This window comes from Nothoprocta perdicaria, unplaced genomic scaffold (genome assembly GCF_003342845.1).
Source record: "Nothoprocta perdicaria isolate Ctin4 unplaced genomic scaffold, notPer1 scaffold_491, whole genome shotgun sequence".
In the NCBI taxonomy this organism is placed as follows: domain Eukaryota; kingdom Metazoa; phylum Chordata; class Aves; order Tinamiformes; family Tinamidae; genus Nothoprocta; species Nothoprocta perdicaria.
The window spans coordinates 113,903-129,481 of record NW_020455745.1 but is presented as its reverse complement, the minus strand read 5'-3'; the positions used below and the strand labels follow the sequence as shown (position 1 = coordinate 129,481).

Genomic DNA, 15,579 nt, shown 5'->3' with positions numbered 1-15,579 from the left:
AGCATTAAAAATCCCCCCCCCGGAACGTTTTCCCCCCCGGAACGCGCCTGCTCGCTCCCTTTTCCCGCCCGGCGCGCGCGGCAGGAGGAGGCTAAAATGGCGGCGCCCATGCGTGACGGCGTTCCCGCCTTGGCGCCCGGCGCTGCCCCCTACGGCAACTTCCCCCATTACTCCCGGTTCCACCCGCCCGAGGGCCGCGTCCGCCTCCTGCCGCCGGGGCTCCTGCGGCGCCTCTTCCCCGCCGCCGCCCGCCCGCTCCTGGGGCTCGACGTGGGCTGCAACTCGGGGGTAAGAGGCCGCCGGGGGTTGGGGGTCTATGGGGCGGCCTGGGGTGGCTGGGGAGGCAGTGTTGGGTCTCTGGGGCAGGCTGGGGTTACTGGAGATGAAGGACCAGGGGTTTTGGGGCGTGTGGGGCAGGCTGGGGGGCAGTGCTGGCTCTGTGGGGCAGGCTGGGGTGGCTGGAAGGGGTGGGGAGGGGGATACTGGGGCTGTGGGGCAGGTTGGGGTGACTGGAGGTGAAGGGCCAGGGGCATTGGGGGCTGTGGGGCAGCCTGGGTGGGGCTGGAGAGGCAGCATTGGGTCTGGGGGGCAGGTTGGGGTGGCTGGGGGGGACAGTGCTGGATCTGTGGGGCAGGTTGGGGTGGCTGGAAGGGGTAGAGTGTGGAATACTGGGGCTGTGGGGGAGCTTGGTGACTGGGGAGACTGGACCAGGGGTGTTAGGGGCTGTGGGGCAGAGTGGGGTGAGCAGAGAGGCAGTAGAGGCTGGGGTGGCTGGGGAGGCAGGACTGGGAGTGTTGGGTGCACTGGGAGTCCTGGGGAGCGGTCACAGCTTGGAGTGCCGCTCAGGAACAGGCAGCCTGGGAAGGCTGCGGCAGCCCCGGCCTGGGACAGGGCCCTTCCCGTGCCCTTGGGCACGTTGTGGGGCGGTGGGGGCAGCACCCCTCTTTCCTGGGGAGCTCCCTGTGCCCGTGTCCCCTACGGGGGGTGGCAGGGATGCGACTGAGGTGCCCGGAGAGGCTGCCCCGTTCTGCGCCTGGCAGCTCCTCTGTGTCCCCCTCCCTGCTGAGGCCTGGGGTGTCCCGAGCAGGGAGACACGAGTGGGACAGTGCTGGAACTGGAGCCTAAGCTCTTAGGTGCTTTGTCCTGTCACCCATCAGACATGGCTTAAATCCAAACTGCTGGTCCTGTTTTTGAAAAGATGCTATTAAGGCTGGTGAATCGGATGGGATTTCCAGTTTGAAAGACTTCATTCGTTCTTTATTTTGTATTTTCCTGTGGTTTTTTTTCCCCCCGGTGTGTAGCTTTGCTGTGTTGTAATTCTGGAGCACCTGCTTGTTTGTGGTGTGTATTGGTGTCATGCAAGCATGTTTAAATGTGTTTCACATAAAGACTTCACCGATATGTTAAGCTAGAAATGCAATGAGGATGAAATTAGTTTGCATTAACATTAATTGCCCCCACCAGGGCTGGGGGTGGTGTTGCTTCTGTGGCCTCTCTCCTTCCTATCCCTTCATCCCCCCTGCCAGGTGGCTCGGAACTCTACCCAGGGTATTGTCTGAAGGACAATTCTAGGTCTTGTTTCAGCCAAACTCGTAGAACTGGTCAGGTTTAAAAAAAAAAAAAAAAAAAAAGTTTTCAGTTCATTTGAAGCGCAGGAACTTTTGCCACTAGAGGACCCTATTGTGCCACTAAATGCTTTTAAGACTATTATGGGCTCGAGAGTCACGCAGCTCACTTTCCTCAATGTCATTCAGATTTTCATCACGTCCCTTGTAGCAGAAAGTTAATAACCTTTCCGCTCCGTGGAGGCTCTACAGGAGGAAATTCAAAGCAAGCTGTATCGAAAGCAGCTGAAAAGGAAGGTTTTAAACGCCAAGAAGGTGCAGGCCCCGTGAATCCCTGTTGTTCTGCCTCTCTGCAGGAGCTAAGCGTGGCTTTGTACAGGCGCCTGCTCGGCCTGCCGGAGGACGGAGGCAGCCGGGACGAGCCTGACGCGGGGCAGGACCTGAACCTGCTGTGCTGCGACATCGACGCGGCGCTGGTCGAGCGGGCTCGGCAGTGCAGCCCCTTCCCTGCCTCCATCTCCTTTGCCCAGCTGGACATCATGGACCGCGGTGCCAGGGAGCCCTTCCTGCGCTCCCACCTGCGCCGCTTCGGCCGCGCCGCCTTCGACATCGGCTTTTGCATGTCCGTGACCATGTGGATCCACCTGAACCACGGCGACAGCGGCCTCGTGGCCTTCCTGGCCTTCCTGGCCTCTCTGTGCAAGTACCTGCTGGTGGAACCGCAGCCCTGGAAGTGCTACCGGGCGGCCGCGCGGCGCCTCCGCAAGCTGGGCAGGAACGACTTCGACCACTTCCGCTGCCTCGCCATCAACGGGGACATGGCGGCGAGGATCACGGAGATCTTGACCAGGGATTGTGCCATGGACTTGGTGTGCTGCTTCGGCAGCACCAGCTGGGACAGGAGCCTCTTGCTCTTTAAAGCAAAGGGATCCGATCCCGAGGGCAGGGAGCCCTCGGAGCAGCGCGGTGATGGACGGGAACGGCCTCTCGCGCTCGTGACTTCCTAGGAAAGAAGGTGTGTGCTGGTTACGGAGTCACGTCTGGGAGTTGCTACATGCCCGCCGGCATCCCATCGTCACCTCCCGAGGGAATTGGGGAGGGCAGAAAGTCAACTCTGCCTTCTTTTTTCGCTTGGTTTTCCTCTATCTGCAAAATGCAGTGACATCCCTGCCTTGTGGTTTTGTGTGGAGTGTCTTTTTTTATGGACGAATGTGTATTCATTTAAGTCTATTTAAAAACGATCTCCTGTAACAGTATCCTTGAAATAAAAGTAATTTATTTTTTACCTTAAATATTTTGGTTTTAATCTTCTTATTCAAGTTGCTTTCAAAACCTGGAAGTTTTTGAGTCTCAGGACTCAGTCTCAGGAAACAGTTTATCATTTCTGTTGTATTCACTAGCTCTAATGAGACTTTGGTAAGCTTAAAGCTTAAATTTTGCTCGGTTCTGGTTATTCAGTGTCTTTTCCCCTCTTTAGACTTTACTGAAAAAGTAGGCTTTACTAAAAATCTACTTTATTGAAAACTACAGACTTTACTAAAAAAAAAAAAAAAGATGGAAAATTTGGCATCAAGCAAAACCCTTAATTTCATTTTACTTGCTCTAATGGTTTTAATTCATGTATAGCTTGCGTTGCTGTTAGCTTTGAGTCATCCCTGTACGATATTATCTAAACAGATGAAAAACTTTGAGTAAATAGTGGCACCTGGAGTGGGATAACGGGCGACTCCTCTGCATTTGCAGGTCCTGCTGCTTCCTCGAGGTGGAGTGGGAGGAATTGCACCCTCGCAGGGAGGGAGGCCCTGTCCTCCAGGAGGAGCTCGTGGCCTGCAGCTCTGCTGCTCAGGTGAGTCTCTGCAGAGGCGCTTTCATTCCCGGCCTCCCTGGCTGCTCCGCGGGGATAGTTGCAATGAAAGCTCTTCATTTTCCTTCCTAACGAGTTCATCTCAAAGCCCAGGGTGCAAATGCCCGGCGGGATGCTGCTGTGTGCGGAGCTGCTGCTGTTTTGCACGTGCACACCAGGACACGCGCTCCTGTCTTTGGCAGGACTGTGTAGGGTTGCAGAAGGGCTCTGAGGCTCTCCAGCTAAATGCACCTTCCACAGGGTCTGGCTACTTCCATGGAAAAACGTTCATAACCCTTCCTTGAGTGGAAGGATTTTCCCTGGGAGCTCCTCTGCCTCCCCAACTGCAGAGAAATGTGTTTTCCCCAGTGCCGGTGGTGGATTCTGTTACTTCAATGTCTCTGCTCATCTTTATTACGTGGGAGGGAAAGGAAAGCAGGTTTGTCCCACACTTTTCTAGTGGGCTCACCCAAGTCCCTGCTCTCGTTATTTATCACTTTGCCAATTAAGCATTGAGCATCCTCTGCAATCTATGGATGAAGCCCAGTGCCTCGCGGGGCGTTGGCTCGCCCTGTGCCATGGCTCAGCCTCCCTTTGCCTTCTGCTCAGCTGTTATTTCCTCTGTTGTGCGGCTGGTGGCACTGGAGGATCGTGCAACCTGCAGCCCCGGCCCTAGGGAGAGTTTTGTTGCGCTGTGTCAATATTTGTTGCGATTTAATTTGACCTTTAAAATATGTGAAGAATGAAACTGGGCTGCGGGAGGGCTCCCTTTGAAGGGAGAATGGGCTTTCCTGCATTTCACCAGGGGGTTTACACACTTATCTGTGAGAACTTTTATGTGGAGCTCTCAGAAAGGCCGACAAGCCAAAGACTTGCACGCAGACTCTCTCTGCACCCATCCGCAGTGACTTTCCCCTTCACCAGAGCCCCTGTCTCTCAATTCTTGTGCCCTGGGTGCTTTTCTTCCCTTCTCCCTGTGTATGGTGGTCATGTGCAGACCTGCAAACCAGCTACGTATATAACAGCATGAAGTTTTCTAACTTCTGTCAAGGCTGTGCTATTAAGCTGCTCGTAGCAGTATGTCCCACCAGCCCTGCTTGGCTTTGGCACAAGGGTGTCTTTGTTCCTTTTTCTGCTTCTCTTCCCTTGCATGTAGGCACAAATGCAACTCAAAGTGATGTCGGTGCAAATCCCTGTGCTGTCGCTGGGGCATCAGGTTGCTCTGAGTGGCCTCAGACTTCAGCAGACAGACAGGACAAAAATCTCCCTCTTTCTCTTTCTTTTCAGCTTGTTGCCTCCGCTCTCCAGGAGGTTATGAGGACATGAGAGGTGGGAGGCCAGTTTCATGACGTAGCAGTAGGAAAACCCCATGGATCTGAACTGCAGTGCTTATGTAAGGCTCAGAAGCATTTATTTTTCTTTAATGCCCTTTCTCTGCTTTGCAATGTACTTTAAAATATGTTCAAGGGCTTCCTGAAGGCAGGAGGGAAGGGAAGTAAAGGTGAGAGTCAGAACAAGCGCTTCTGCTCCCTGTTGCTCAGCGCTGTTTTCAGTTCGGATGGTTCTTGTCCCCCATGCGAGTGGGGGAAAGGAGATATCGCTTGGCTGAGGTCCAGCTTCGCTTGGGCCTGTGCGTGGTGGTTAGGAGAGCACACCAGCTCTTATCTTGAAAGCTCCGGCCCCACGTTAAATTCAACCTTTGCCCAAACCCCACCTGGCTGAACTCGGCAGGCAGATGCCAAACGAGGTGTCCTGTCGTGCAGGGACTGTCCAGCTGCCTCCCCACTCCCCATGCGGGAGCCCTGTGAGGTTCCCAGGCTCTGCTTCTCGCCGGGCTCCGTCAGACCTTGTCTTGGTCTTTCCATCTGTGAAAGGAGCTCGATAGCCACCCGCCGCTGTGGTGATTTGTGATGTGGAATATTGGCTGGGTGTCTGCACAGCACTTCAGAGAGTGGAAAGTACTGACAAGCTGGGCTGTATCATCAGCTGTGAGCTCCACCATTGTTCCTAGTAATCATCTGCAGCCACTTCAGATACTAATTAGGTCCCATACCTTCAAAGTGCTCTGACTAATTAAGTTTCGTGCTGCTGCTGTGGAGCCAGTCACATTTAATTACCCCCTTTACTAAGATGGAAAAATCTGGGCAGTAGTAGTAAAACATCTCATCCTGAGTAAGCCAGCATCAAAGCTGGGGCTGGGACCTCTCAGGCTCCACTTTCTGGTGGAGTTGTTTGGTCTGCAGCTCCTCATGGCTTTTTTGGGATGTGACGCTTAGGTGAAGCAGCTTTTGTCGCGTTTTAAGCCTTGCTTGTGCTAAGGGGCAGGTTGCCTCTTAGGCTCTTGCAGCGGGTGGGCTCGAGGGACGCACTGAGAAGGGAAAGGGAGCTCCAAAGCCAGAGCAAATGGCTGTTCAAGCAGCCGTGTCTGCTGCCTGCCTCCCTTCTTACAGGTGCCCTGACCACCCTGCAGAGGTTAATCCAGCATTGCCAGCTGGGGACAGAGCCCGGTTCAGTCTTGCTTTCTCGGGAATGTGTCATTGAGCCAGCAGCGAAGGAGACCAGCTCAGAAACGGAGTTGGGAGCAACGAATGTGCTCTGAGGAGCAGCTTCCTCGAGCTTGTCACTACAGGCTTGTGTGGCAGAAGCAGCAGATCTGTGGATTTCCTTTGCTCAGCTGAGGGCAGGTTCCTTCTTGTTCTTCCTGGCGCTTTCCTGGTGAGCTGAAGGAGAAGCGAGATGTGCCAACCCATGGCTGTAGAGCCATTGTCTGCACCTAGCAGGGAGAAACGTGAGAAAAGAGCCACAAACTGAACACATACGATGCGTTCTGGCCCACTACCAGGTGGAAACTGGTTTCATTGCAAAGTTTAGAGGTCATTGGCTCGTGGGGTGAGCTGGTGGCACAAGGAAATGGCTTCTCCTTGGTGGGGTTGAAGGAGGTTGGTAGGGAGAGGAGCTGCAAAACCAAGATGTGAGGCTGAGCTTTGCTCTGGTCTTGTGCTGCAGGCTGGTTCTGTTTGGCTTTGTATACGAGGAATGCCTGGCCGGGGAGGTCGGGATGAAGAATAGGTGCTTGCTTCTGTGTGCTCTTGGTTCTGAAAATGGCTGTGACTTAGCCGTGTTCACATAGGCTAGGCTGCAAGTTCAGTGCTTAGGCTAGAGGGGACTCTGGGCATCTCCAGGGTCCAGGTGTGGTCTCTGTGGACCTGGTGGGGAGGCTTTTAGGTAGCATGTGGGAAGCTTGTCCTGCCTCTGCACTCGCCCCTGGGCGTCAGGGTTTCGTTCCAGGCACCTCGGGTTCTCCTTAGGTTCCCTTGGGTTCATGTGGGCAGGGGATTGGGTTTCCCACAGGCCTTCCCACATCTCCCTTGCACTGTTAAGGGAAGAAACCCTGACATGAATGAAGCCTTATATCAGCTCAGCCTTGACTTCCTTGGACTGAATTCAGTGAGAAGGTCCTTGTTACGTTTGAGCTAGGTCACCCACACAGTTTGGAGCCCAAAGGGGTCTGGAGATCGAAGAAGGAAAGTTGGGGTCATGCCTTGGGTCAGCGCTACGTGCAAGTATAACCCTCTAATGAGAATTAGAGGTGTTCAGGCCTTAAAGCAGGAGGAGAGGAGCGGCTGCCCTTTCCCTTTGCCTTCTGATCCAAGAGCTGGGTTCTGGGACAGGAATGCGCATCCCTTTCCTTCCCTTGCTGCCCAAGCAGCAGAACTTCTTGGGAGTCTTTCCCCTGCAGGGGCTGGCACGGAGCGCTCCCTGCTCCTGGAATGGGTCATTCCTTTCCTTGCGCTCCCCCGGGAGCGACAGGGATTTAGCTGGAGCTGAGGCTGGGGTCCCCTCTGGGCTCCCCTGCCCCCTGGGCTCAGGGCAGCGGCTCGGGAGGCTGCGGAGCTGCAGCACAGGGGCGAGCGTGCCGCAACAGGCCTGCCCTGCGAGAGGGAACAGGCTGCAGGGTGACACATCAAAGGAGACGGGCAGCGCTGCGGCGTTCCCGGCAGCATCACAAGGAAGCGTAAGCAGGGCAGCTCCTCCCGGCTGGCCCTCCGCGCCGCTCGCCTCGCTCTCTGGCTCCCTTTAATCTCGGTTCCCTCCTAGAAGAGCGTTTGGGGCATGGGAGGCGGTGGTGGGAAAGGTCCACCTGTGACACTGCTCGTTTGGGGGTGAGCAAAGGGGTTGACGTGTCCTAACACAGGCAAAACCCTTCGTTTTTCAGACCCCACCTTTGATGGGTGCTTGGAGGTGCCCGGGGAAGCTGGGCACGAGCTGCCACGTTGGGGGCCTGGTGGGGGACACCAGCGTCCCCCTGCAGCCCCGGTGAGAACCCCGCTCCGCGAGGCGGTCGCTGCCCCCGGGTGTCACCAGGGCTGATGGTCACAGCGTGCGCCGGCTGCGAAGGAGCAGGGCAGGATCTGAGAGTCTCAACTTCTCCTTACACGAGTGTTGCTTGTGGTTTCCCTCGAAACATCAACGGTCGTTATTTGGGGCAAACACCTGAGAACAGCAGTACTTGCTGCTTGTCCTAGACCCCTTCCAAGGTCTTCCCTTCTCTTCTCTTTGCAGGGCAGCCCTGGCACTCATCCTGTGGCCCCTGAGTGCTGTGCTGTTGAGGCTGGAAGCGGCGAGGCCAGCGGCTCCATCCCACCTCACCTTAAATAGCATCAGCACAGAAGGAATTTCAGGGATTCCCAGCCTGGGCTGTGTAAGACCATTTCCCTGAGCTGTGGCTTTCAAACTGGTAAGTGCTGCGGAGGCAGAAGAGGCTCCCGCCGGGCCTTTCTCCCCGCCACAAGTTTCCCAGGTGACGGGGTAGTGTCCCAAACACGGCGCCTTGCCCGCGGCGGGTGGAGAGCTGCCCTGCTGCTCCATGTTCTTTCTTGATATGCATTTCTAGCTAGTGCTGTCACCAGCAAACCCGCACTGCAGCTTGCCAAGGCGGCAGGTCCTGGCTGGTAGATGTTCTCAGCTCTCAATGTCAGTCTTTTTTTTCTTTAATTCTTTTTTTCCCTTCCCTACAGACCAGCTCCATCTGGTTTCTGTGAAGTGCTGACTCGGGGCGTTGTGTGGAGTGTGACTCAGAAGGGGAGAGGTTGGAGCTGGGGGGGAAAAGGGGAGCAGCGAAGTCTTTAAAAGAGCTGCAAGCCACGGTGGGCAGTGCTGGTGGAGGAGGCCTGGTTCCCTTCCAGGTTCAAAAGGAAATGTAGGAAGGAGTCGTTGTGAACTGCCGTAACTGCGAGGCAGAAGAAGGCTTTATAGAAGTGTTAAGTACTAATAAAGCTGCTAGTAAAGCTGTTAATGTGTTTGTGCAGGTGTGCACAGAGAGACAGGGAGAACACTTCTACTGGGAGGTATGTGCAGGGGGCCCTGTGTTCCCTCCGGGAGTAGGTTGGTGACGGTCACTGTTGTCGTCAACAGAGCAACACACTGTGCAGAACCCAGTTCTCCCCAACTTGCTCGCTGCTCTCGGGTGCAGGTGGGTCCCTTGGGGCTGTGAGCTGCTGCAGTTCACGTCATTGAAAGGCCATCTGAAAGCCTGAAGCTCTTAAAGAGCAGAGATGCTCAGCTTTGGGCCACCAAATCTCTTGGAAGTCATGGAGAGCATCCTGGCCTCATCCGCTCCCTGTAATGTGGCCCTTGCTTAACAGAAATACACTAATTTGGTTGCTACCTACCAATTACAGTACCAAATACAACTAATCCCAGCTTGGTTGCTGATAAGATGGGAGAATGGCCCCTTCTTCCTGTGGTGTAGGAGCCCCTCTGCATATGTCCCGGCCGTGGGACGGGCACCCGTGCTGAGGTGCCACGATGGCAAAGCAGGGAGCTGGCAGAAGGCAGGTCGGGCTGGCAAGGGGAAGGGGCAGCTCGTGCACACGCAGTGGTGGCCGAGCTCCGTGCTGCGCGAAAGCAGCCCTGCCTGTCCCTCGCCTCGGCGGAGAAGCCGCTTGCCGGGCGATTTGCTGACACGGAGGCGTTGGAGCCTGTGGGATTTGCCCTGCGCGTGGAATGGGGAGGTCTGCGGGTGCCACCCGCCCCGGTGCGAGCGGGTCCCTCCCTGGGACGCCCGAGACCAGAGCTCGGCAGCTGCACAAAGGGCCGCGCCAGGCGGGGCGGCCGCTGCCCCACGCGGTGCTGACGGCGGCCTCCGGCCTCCCCGCTCTCCTTTCCCACCGGGTGGAAAGAGGAGGCCCTGTCCCCTGTGTCCCCCAGCCCAAGGGGCCCGTCCAGATCCTGCAAGGGGTCTTCTACCTTTGGTGAATCCATTTGCACTCTCCTAGGTGCTCTTGGCCTTTTTGTCCTTCCTGGTCATGTCTCGTAGGATGTAATTTGGCTCTGCCACTTGCTAGTGCAGTCCTGTGAGTTCAGGAATGCTCCCATGGGTGTCGGAGCTGAAGGAAGGGCACTCCTGAGCTCTCTGATACCTTCAGCAGGTGCTGTGTCCATGCAGTGCTCGGGCTCCAGAGCTTTGGTGGGTTTGGAGCTCGTTTGGAGAGACTGGGCCAGTGCATTGCAGGAGCAAAGGCTCCTTTTGAAATGCAGATCCCCATCTAAGGCTCGATTTGAATCTCGGCCCAGACTAAACAAATGCGACTCTGCAAGGCTCCTTAGATGATAAATACTGAGAATGGGCAAGTCTTAACCCTGTGGATTAGCCCTGGCAATTCTGTTTTTGCTGTAAAAGGCAGAAAGATCTTCATTTCTTTACAGCGTAGGATCTGGCCCTGGAACCAAGCTGCGGAGGAAGCCTTGGTTGGAGGTGGTCTTGCTAAGCCATGCAGACAGGTTGTGGCTTTCAGCACTTCTTCAGCAAAGGCCTCTGTGTGCAAGAGAGTATTTGCACATCTTACCAGGTGCAGGTGTAGCCTCAGCTCCTACATTTGTGAGCCCTTAGTCCTGTGGATATATCTAGGCGGTATTTGCTCTCTGCAATGTGTTTTTTAAACTCTACAGTGCTGAAGAGACAAGACCCCTGTGGGGGCTGCATCTTCCCTTCCAGTTTTCTTTGCAATCCCTGGCTCTGTGGTGGGAACTGGTGGTTCTGCAGCAGCTCTGCGTGGCTTTCGGGAGCAGTTTGGGGCTCTCTGCATTTCCCTTGGTGCTATTGAGAAATGGGCACATGCTGTGAAGAGCGTTAAAAGGTGAGCGCAGAGGGAGCCGGGTGGGAGCTGTAAATGATCCAAGGCTCTCTGTCAAAACATCCCCACCCCATTCCTTGCGTAGTTGGGATGGTTTGCACAAAGCCCAGGCTTCTCAATAAACTGCAGGGAAATGGGTACAAAAGTAGCTCTAAAAGCGGCCCCATCCATCTCCGTGAAGCCCCCAGGGACTCTAGTCCTGCTGTCCCACTGGAGTTGAGGCGCAGTGGAGCTTTCCTGATTCCTCTTGAGCTTAAGCTAGCCAGATCACCCTGGTTTTCGGGGAAGGCACAAATGCCACTGCCTCTCGCTGCAGGGTAAATTAGGAGTAAAGTGACAATGTGGTTCTGAGAACAGGCAGCCTGGAGTTGCTCTTAATTCACTGTCGCTGCTGCTTGTAGATAGCAACAGCCCAAGTACGTGGCAGGCTGCTCCTGCTGACTGTCTTGCTCTTTGCAGTGCTGTTGTCCTGCTAGTGCTCTCAGGTGCGAACCTGGAGCTAATCTGGATCAGAGCTCGTGGGACAGCAGAGTTTTCAAGGGCTCAAAGGGGCCATGGCTCTTCCTGCGCCCCACTGCATCTCCGTGCCTCGTGCAGCTGGAAGATGTGGATGGAGAAGGACAGCTGGGCTGCCCTGGGGTGTTTTACTTGCGTGAATGAGGACTGGGGGCCTCCCAGCTGGGGTGACACTGTGGTTGGAACCGATATTTTTGGTTATTTCTGGTTGTCGGCCAGGCTCTTTCCCCAAGCAGAGGGCTGAGGCTTTGCTGAGATCGAGGACAGGTTTATATAGTCACCATAGGGCCCCGAGTTGCTTCTTGCTCTGCTTAACGCCACATCAAGAACCGAGAAGCTTGCAGGGTGCTGGACATTCCTGGGCTTCTCTATTGAGTTTCAGCCTGCAAGCCACTGAATCCCGCTCTGGTCCAGCGGGGCTCTCCCAGGGCCTTGCAAAACCAGGGGCTTTTTCCAGGATGCTCTTGGCATTGCTGCCCTACATAAGGCGCGTTGCATAATCCGCAAGGCGCGCTCCAGAAACGCGCGTGGGCGAATCCCCGGGGAGAGCAGGCTTGGGCGCTCACGTTGGGACCTGCCCTGTGGGTGTTTGTTGCTGTATGAGCCGCCTGGCCCGAAAGCTGCCAACGTTGCACAGATGTGTGGGGTCTTTCCTGACAGCGTCGGGGTGAACAGAGGTGTTGGGGTCCCTTCCAGCTTGGCGCTTTTAAACACGGCTTGGAGAAAGCGCAGGCGTGCGCAAGCTGGAGGGGAATGCGTTGGTCAAAGCAAAGAGCTTCTGTGATGCCAGCTTGTCGCTGGGTACATGTTGAGGCCCTGGGAGAGCTGGAAAAAAAAAAAGGGGGATATTTTGTGTTCTGCTGTTCGCTAAAGTCCAAACCTTTTCCTTTGTGTGTTGGCCGGGGGGCTCCAAGGGGTGCTGGGTTGCTGGCCTTGGGAGCCCTTGCTGCCGAGGGAAGGTCTTGCTCTTGCGGCAGTGTCACCAGTGTGGGGCACGTTTGTCACCAAGGGTGTTTGGGGCACCCTTGGGGGCAGCATCAGCACAACGGGGGCATGTGGGCACCAGGGAGCTGGGAAACGTGCGGCCAGGTTGGGTGGTGCTGGAGAACAGGCCCCTTTCCCTGCTGGGGCAGCCCAGACCCCCGGGCAGCAGGCGCCCCTTGCTCGAGCAAGGCTGGAGGGCGGCCAAGCCCCTGGGGCAGGGAGGGCTCTGCCCCTCGCCACCTGCCCGACCCCCTCCCCAGCCCTCCGCTCGCCTCCTGCTCCTCAGCCCCCCAGCAAGACGGGCCGGGAATCCTCCCCTTCCTTCCCACCACCATCCCGTCCCCGCTCCCCTCCTGGCACCCTACTATATATGTATTTTTATTTTTTTTTTCTTGCAAAGCCTCGCATTGAATGAAGGGTGTGTCGGAAACCTCGCCAGCAGGCGCAGGCCCCGGCAGGAGCGGCTGAGCGCGTTCCCGTTCCATGATGAATCCCTGGCGCGGTGCCGCGGGGCCGCCGCCAGCCAATCCGCGGCGCCGCGAGCTGCTGAGCTCGGGGCTTTTGCCGCTCACCCCGAGTCGCTGCTGTGCCCAGGTGGACGGTTTTAATCTGTTCTCAGCAGCTGCCATGTGTCCGCGCTCGTGTGGCGCGCCGCGCGCTCCGCGTTCCCACGGTTCGAGCGTTCCCAGCCTGCTGTGCCGGCAGGGGTGGAGAGCTGGAGCGGCCGCCTCGGCCGTGACTCAGCCCAGCCAAATCGCAAGCCCGGCTGTTTCTGCTGCCCCTGCCCTGCGGGCGCTGCCCCGGCTCGCCCAGGCCCCCCGTGCATCTCGCCCCCGTGTGCTGCATGGGGTCTGGAGGCTGCCGCTGTCCCTGGGCCTTGCAGAGGCTGCTTGTGCTGTGAAGGAGCAGGGCTGGGTGCCCTGGGCCCCGACCGGCTGCTTTTTAATGGGGGTTCCGGGTCCCTTCCATCTCCTTGGACGTGCCATGAGCTCTGAGGGTCCTCACTGAGGATGCTCTGTATTAGTGCTTAAGTAAAAGTACACGTAAAGCTAGCAGAGCAGGTGCTGGAGCTGAGCCTTCAGCTTGGGCGATGCAGCAGAGAACAAGCTTGCCCTGGCCCCAGGTAGGAGCTCTGGTTCCAGATGCTTGCTGGGGTCTAGGGGATGAGTCTCTGGTAGCCAGAGCTCAGCTCAGGCTGTGTGGCACTTGGGGCAGCTCCTGGTGGAGACGGACCCTGGTCTGGACTGTAAGTGTCTTGGTCTTGATCACTAGTGAGTTGACATGAGCATCTTTCTCCTCCTCCTCCTTTGAGGTGGGCACCCACTCTCACCCATGTCTTTGGCATCCTGGGCAGCTGGGCTCCCACCCTATGAGGAACGAAGTCCCAGCGACATTCCTGCAAGGAACAAAGCAGTCCCCATGCTGGGGCATTTCCAGCTCGGAGCTCCCGCTCCAGGCGGCCGGCGCTGGTTCCTCCCAAGTCCCCGGGCTCCATGGCACGCTGGCACTCGGCGGCAGCGCTGTCGAGGGGCTCTGCACCCCAGGGACTGCCCAAGGTGGCTCGGGGGCTCTCATTCCATCCTGGCCCTTGGCCATATCCATGGAAAGCGGGTTACCATAGACTGGGGAGGACCAAGCCACAGTCTGGCCTCATCCTTGGTTCCTCCCTGGACTGAGGCCGGGTGCTGAGCCAGGACTGAGGCCACTGGCTCTGTCTCGCCCTGGTTTTGGGGGCGTAAGGAGTCCTGTGGGGACGGCGTGATGCAGGGACACCCTTCCTGGCTCCCGGAGCCCAAGCCAGGCTGGGCTGAACCGCCAAGCCGAACCGCTGAGGAAGCTCCCTTAGCTTAACGGAGGTGGAAACGGAGCGACAGGGGCGGCTGCGGGACGAGGCCAAGGTTTATTGCATGGCCGGGATGGGGAAAGGCTGGAAAGAGCGGAAGGGAAGGCAGGGGCTGGCGAGAGGAAAGCCTGTGTGTTCGCAGCCGCCGCTGCCCAGCCTTGCGGCAGCTGCCCCGCACTTTGCTCAGCCCCGGGGGTATCCAGAGGATCGCATGGAGAAGCAGGGAGCCCCGGGGCTGCTGCCCCTTGCGCTGCTGCGGGGTCCCCCCGGTTCCCCTGGGCTCGCGCTGAGCCAGCGTCGCCTCGCTGGCGCGGAGCCGGCCGCACCTGGCCGGGGAGGCCGGGCTGGGCTCCTGCGCCCGCATTCCTGCCCGGATTGGCCCCGAGAGAGAAACCTGCCCTTATACGGGCAAAAAAAGCCGGCGCCGACGCTTCCTCCTCCCTCTGATGGATGTGTGTGAGAGGTGTGCATGGGCTGATGGGGTCGGGCGTGTTTTCCTCCACCCTTCCCTGCTTCTCCCCTCCCTTGTGCCGGTGCCCGGAGGCATTTGCAGCGTTGGCTCCAACACGGCTGAGCCCTGGGGCTTGTTTCCCCCTTGGAAAACGGGGCTGGCTTTGTGGGTGCCGAGCGCCACGGAGGTGGGCGGCGAAGGAGGCCTGTGATCCCGGCTGGAAACCTGCCGGTGCCTGGGAAAACGGTGACAGCCGCTGACGCGGAGCCTCCCTCCTCTTGCTCTGCGTGTCCTGGAGTGCTTAGATAGGAAAACTGAGTTCAAACACCCCCCGACCCAGCTTGATCTGGCCTTAGGGGATTACATGGTTAGCAGGGGAAACCGAGGCATGATTTGTGTCTGAGATCGTGTAGCAGAGGGCTTTGGCCTGCTCTGGAGAGCATGAATTCAGCTTGGCCTGTGTTTCCCTGGGCCAGACCAAGTTATTTCTGGGAGCCAAGCTCTTTGGGTGCCCTGGGCAGGACTGGGATTTAGGCTGCCTGCGTTGGGACCAGACCCTAGGCCATGTTAGGCGGGACCTTTCCTCTGCTCAGGCCACCGAGGGTCCTTGGACTGGTTGATGTTGGCCGGAACTTTTGGTGTTCAGTTAGCCACCAAAGCCTCTGCCAAATGCCAGGGAAGGGATGGTCACTGCTTCATTGTGGTGGCATCTGCCCGAGCCAGATGTTTCTGGCTGTTGGAATCCTGCTGAGATTGGATTTGCCTTCCCATGCGGGTGCCCGGCCTGATTTGAGGTGTGTTTGTGCATGAAGGAGAGCTGGGGCTGCGTGAAGAGCATCGGGGCCGGCCAGGCGGGAGCCCTTGGCCGGCGGGGAGGCTGCTTTGGGATGGGGCAAACCTCGGCAGCTCCGTTTTCCTTCCATGCTCCCTCGTGCAGCACCCCCGGAGGAGCCTTTGGCTGCACTTTGGTGGGAGTAGCTTTTCTCCTGGCCTTGCTGCGAGGAAGAGGTGGGTTCGCAGGTCTGCAGAGCACCCAGGCACCCAAGCAGCGTCTTTGGGCGCCTCTGCATGGCGTGGTGTGCCCAGGAGAGGGAGCCTGGAGCCCGCGCTTGGGTGCTGGGCACCTGGGCAGGCGGCGCCGCCAACGCTGCGGCGCTGGGATGTGGTCTGGGCCACGCTCCCTGCTCGGAAAGCAGGAGCGGAGCCCGGCCGGTCCCTCTGTGCTCCGGCACGTCTCCTGG

The 15,579-nt window shown here is 57.6% G+C and overlaps 1 protein-coding gene and 1 long non-coding RNA gene across 2 annotated transcripts; both read left to right on the top strand.

The window, feature by feature from the left end:
- Positions 1-96: 96 nt before the first annotated feature.
- BCDIN3D (BCDIN3 domain containing RNA methyltransferase) lies at positions 97-2,743 on the top strand. Its single transcript, XM_026047334.1, has 2 exons — positions 97-288; positions 1,922-2,743. The coding sequence occupies exons 1-2, from the start codon at positions 97-99 to the stop codon at positions 2,570-2,572; spliced, it is 843 nt and encodes a 280-aa protein (XP_025903119.1). The 3' UTR covers positions 2,573-2,743.
- Positions 2,744-4,752: 2,009 nt separating this feature from the next.
- Positions 4,753-8,050, top strand: LOC112954197. The gene is made up of 2 exons (XR_003250669.1): positions 4,753-4,801; positions 7,972-8,050. It is a non-coding gene; the product is annotated as an uncharacterized LOC112954197 (long non-coding RNA).
- Positions 8,051-15,579: the final 7,529 nt, after the last annotated feature.

What these genes read in the sequence shown, in the direction of transcription:
- BCDIN3D (XM_026047334.1), top strand. Translation starts at nt 97, where the DNA reads ATGGCGGCGCCCATGCGTGACGGCGTTCCCGCCTTGGCGCCCGGCGCT. An exon ending in ACGTGGGCTGCAACTCGGGG is followed by an intron (nt 289 to 1,921) that starts GTAAGAGGCCGC and finishes GCCTCTCTGCAG; the next exon opens with GAGCTAAGCGTGGCTTTGTA.